This window comes from Curcuma longa, unplaced genomic scaffold (assembly GCF_044706935.1).
Source record: "Curcuma longa cultivar G26 ecotype Majalengka, Jawa Barat unplaced genomic scaffold, ITB_CL_G26_1.1 contig_21941, whole genome shotgun sequence".
Lineage (NCBI taxonomy): Eukaryota > Viridiplantae > Streptophyta > Magnoliopsida > Zingiberales > Zingiberaceae > Curcuma > Curcuma longa.
In genome coordinates, this window is record NW_027431777.1 from 19,326 (window position 1) to 24,123 (window position 4,798).

Genomic DNA, 4,798 nt, shown 5'->3' on the forward strand with positions numbered 1-4,798 from the left:
AATATATATACAGGGCCGCACTTACTATAATATAAGTTCTAAAATTTATTATAGTATGGCGAACTTACTTAAGGAGGGCACGCAATACTGTAATTGGAGGGTAGGGAGTCCGATAGGCTCGACTATAAGGGAGAGAAGAGGGGCGAATTTACTGTAAAGGAGATAAATAGCCCCAAAGGCGTAGACTAATCCGCCTTACTATAATATAAGTACCTCTGCTACCCCTTACTATATATTGGGCAGAGAAATAGCCTTTGGGGCTATTTACGACTAAAGGAGAGAAATAGCCCCAAAGGCGTAGACTAATCCGCCTTACTATAATATAAGTTCCTCTGCTATGCAGAGTAGATAAATAGCCTTTGGGGCTATTTACGAAAGGAGATAAATAGCCCCTTTGGCGTAGACTAACTGTATATAATATAAGATAAGTACCTCTGCTACAACTTACTATATTTTTGGGGCCCAATATAAAAGTAAGTTAATAGCCTTTGGGGCTATTTACGACTAAAGGAGAGAAATAGCCCCAAAGGCGTAGACTAATCCGCCTTACTATAATATAAGTTCCTCTGCTATGCAGAGTAGATAAATAGCCTTTGGGGCTATTTACGAAAGGAGATAAATAGCCCCTTTGGCGTAGACTAACTGTATATAATATAAGATAAGTACCTCTGCTACGCAGAGGCAGAGAAATAGCCAAAGGGGCTATTTACGAAAGGAGATAAATAGCCCCAAAGGCGTAAACTAATCCGTCTTACTATAATATAAAGACCTCAGCTATGCTGAGTAGAAAAATAGCCAAAGTATTTACGACTAAAGGAGAGAAATAGCCCCAAAGGCCCCCCATAATATTAAGTTAAGTTCTAACTGTATATAATATAAGATAAGTACCTCTGCTACGCCTCTTTGAGTCGAAAATAGACCCAAAGGCTAAGGAGATAAATAGCCCCAAGAAGATAAATAGCCCCTTTGGCGTAGACTAACTGTATATAATATAAGAGTTGTACCTCGGCTACGCAGAGGCATATAAATAGCCAAAGGGGCTATTTACGACTAAGTAGACTAACTGTATATAATATAAGATAAGTACCTCTGCCACGCCTCCTTAGAGTCGAAAATAGACCCAAAGGCTATTTATCTTCTCTGCATAGCAGAGGTATTTCCTTTTTAGTAAGATGGTTTATTCTACGCCTTTGGGGCTATTTATCTCCTTAGCCTTTGGGTCTATTTTCGACTCACAAAGAGGCATAGCAGAGGTCTTTCTATTTTAGTAAGATGGTTTATTCTACTTAGTCTACAATAGCCCCTTTGGCTAAGGAGATAAATAGCCCCAAGAAGTAAATAGCACCAAAGGCCCCCCATAACATTAAGTTAAGTTCTAATCTGCCTGTATATAATATAAAGACCTCAGCTATGCTGAGTAGAAGAAATAGCCTTTGGGGCTATTTACGACTAAGTAGACTAATCCTACTAAATATAAGATAAGTACCTCTGCCACAACTTACTATATTTTTGGGGCATATAAATAGCCTTTGGGTCTATTTTCGACTCAAAGAGGCATAGCAGAGGTACAACTCTTATATTATATACAGTTAGAACTTAACTTAATATTATGGTAAATTCGGATTAGTCGTAAATAGCCCCAAAGGCTATTTTTCTACTCAGCATAGCTGAGGTCTTTATATTATAGTAAGACGGATTAGTTTACGCCTTTGGGGCTATTTATCTCCTTGGGGCTATTTATCTTCTTGGGGCTATTTATCTCCTTGAGGCATATAAATAGCCAAAGGGGCTATTTACGACTAAGCCTAAAATCAATATAAAGGAGATATTCACCTAAAATCAATATAAAGAAATTTCCGAATTTACCTAAAATAAATAGAAAGGAGATATTTACCTAAAATAAATATAAATTCCGAAGGGCTATAATAAATTCTTCCATAAGGAGTGATAACGACGCGACAATGAATTCAGACTACTATTTGATCGCGGAACCTGTAGTGTAATCAGAGCGAACTGCCACAAGTTGTGACCCCGTCGTTACCTCGGGCCTCACACGAGTCCGGTGCCCGGGCACTTGCCACTTCTATCGCATGAAAGGCAGTTCGGAGTTCCATAGAGTGATTAGTGGTAGACGCTTGAAAGAAGGCGATTGAAGGCTTTTCTCTGTCAGTGATCTATGCGGTGCGCTTATTATCTCTCTTCTTTCTACCTTGATTAGTGTTGGGAGGAAGAAAGAAGAGGTGCGACTGATAAGGACGCCAGCCCGCAACGTTCAGTCAAGTAACGAGGAAAAGCTTCTAGGAATGAATGTCAGAAGCGACTGATGAGTGAGAGCGCTACGAAGAGCAAATGCTTTCTCAACAGAAAGAACAGTAGATGAGCATCTATTGGACATTTCGACGATCTAATTCCAGTTTCTTATTATGTAGTGGAAACGCCTCAAAATCTTCTGTTTTACGCTTACGCTTAAGGGAAGAAATGTTCTTGGTGGATGCAGGACCTGGTACCCAAAACATTTGTATGCAAGATGAGCTTACAGGAGTGCCAATCAACCGAGCTACCTGGTTTGAGAATAAGGTGGGATCCCTGAATGTAGTGGCTGGTGAATCACTGATCAAAAAGCGGATTTTTGAGAGATTATTCATCGATCTAGTGGCCGGTCAATCACTGATCAAAGAGCGAGCAGCCGCCAGGTTTAATGATTTTGTGGGATCCCTGGATGTAGCGGCTGGTGAACCGCTTCTTCTTCCACGAAGATTCAGACAAAACCGAGCTTGGATGGAACTGAAGAAGATTTGGCGAACGAAGAAAAAGGTCAAAGGGTTTCTTATTAACAAAGTAAAAGGAGGTTATTCAGTAGCCATCGCTGGTTTCATTACTTTTCTTCCATTCTGTCCTCTCATAACTCAAAGGATAGCGAATGATCGATTCACCATTGAGAGCATTAACCCCAAAAGGAAGAATATTGTGGTGTTCTAACAGCGGCAGAGAAAAGAAGAACTTGATGAGAAAAAAAGAAAGATCCCATTTTTCCAAATCCGAAGCCCACCTTAATCCATTCTTTTGTTGAGGGTCTGGCTCTTTCATCAGGTCAGCAGAGGAGCATTGCATGCTTGCCGTTGTCCCATCCTTTCTTCTTCTTCGTCATAGAACGGAAATTCGTCCAGTGCTCAGGCTTCTTCTTCTGGTCCTACTTCTTGTTACGAAAAAGGGAGTCACGCCAAGACCCGAATTCTAAACAGGCGTGGCACTGCCTTCTGATCAATAGAACAGGCAGAGGATCAAATCAAGACCACCAAAAGTCACGACCACCAACATAGTGATTCGATCTTTTGAGAACTCTGTATTGAAAAACTACCATTTTTGGGGGCTTACGCCTTACACACGGAAGATTGGATTGCCCTCTTCACGACTCTTATATACTGTGTTACGATCACCTCATATTGATAAAAAGTCCAGAGAACAATTTGAAATGAAAATAAAGAAAGAATTTCTGGTCATAAAAACGGAAACGCATGAATTGCGCAAGAAGTTCTTTCGGTTAAAACGCCGTGCGACTCGGAGGACATAAGACTTTTTTGTCAGGCCTTCCGACTGGATGCTCCTACCCCACCATGCCTAGCCCTTGACCTTAAGAAGAGGAGAGGAGGTATGAAGCGTGGGAGACTATGCAAGAAGTGTATGATACAACATGTAACCTTAAGGAGTGGCGGCAAAACTCTTAATTGATCAACGCGAGTGAACTGTGTTTAGACGCTTCGTAAAACCGAACCGCATCTACGAGAGGATGGATGAGTGGGCTTTACCCTTTCGAAGAGCGGAATGTGATCTGAGACACGATGGGAGTTAGCGTGCCTCGGTAGGCAAGAGATCACCGGAGTATAGCACAAGATCGCCTTTTCTTGCAGCCATGGGGTCAACCTGTGAACAAGGTAAACCCAATGGGATGGGAACCAAAAAACGGGAGGGTACCGCATTGGGCAGAAGACGATCCAAAAAGCGAAGGCTCACCCTTAAAAGTGCCGGGTGAGATAGGCGACAGGTAGCTTGCTGTAAAGCCGGCCCGGCCGCAAGGCAAGGAAGAAAGAGATGCCGGTGCTGACTTGGATAAAGGGTGACGGAATAAGGCGGCCAGAAGCGACGAGCAATCGCGGTCGAAGCTTGGCTCTAGCCGATAGGCTAGGCTAGCAGTAAGCTTGGCTACAGCGAAGCGCTTACCAAGCGCGAAGGAAAGGGCCAAAGCAACTTGAGCCGTATGCGGGGGAACTCGCACGTGCGGTTCTTAGGGGGGAGGAGAACGTCGGTTGAGCCATTCCATCCCAATAGCGTATATTTGGAGCTCAATATGAAATCCGTCTTTCTTGCAAGACCCGTTTGGATAAGGGCACAAAAAAGAGATTGCTTCGAAGTCAAATCCTTGCGTTGACCCTTTACTCAACCAGAACCACATTATATATTGTCACATTATTCTTGTTATTTAAAAAAAAGAGATAAATTTTCTTACGCCCTGCTGTTGTGGCTTTCTCATTCTTGTACTACACCAACCTCTCGAGTTGATTCATTCTGGCATCTGTGGACCACTAAATGTGAAGGCCAGGCCAGTCACGGAGCCAGTGAATTCATCACATTCATAGATGACTTGACGCCAATTTAAGAGCGCATTGATCGCAGATGACAGACAGGGGGAGAAGCCAGAAAGCAGGCTCAGTCTCGTAGAGAAAAGAAGTAAGGAGTAGAGTAGTAGGACGTGTCTCAATGAGTGAAGCAAGCTCGGGCCCATGAGTCAAGGTCCCTGAGT

The 4,798-nt window shown here is 42.8% G+C and overlaps 1 protein-coding gene across 1 annotated transcript; it reads left to right on the forward strand.

Annotated features, from left to right (window-relative positions):
- The first annotated feature begins 1,731 nt into the window (after positions 1-1,731).
- Positions 1,732-3,403, forward strand: LOC141817804 (small ribosomal subunit protein bS1m-like). The gene has a single exon (XM_074705432.1). The coding sequence runs from the start codon at positions 2,377-2,379 to the stop codon at positions 2,977-2,979; it is 603 nt and encodes a 200-aa protein (XP_074561533.1). The 5' UTR covers positions 1,732-2,376; the 3' UTR covers positions 2,980-3,403.
- The last annotated feature ends 1,395 nt before the right edge of the window (positions 3,404-4,798 follow it).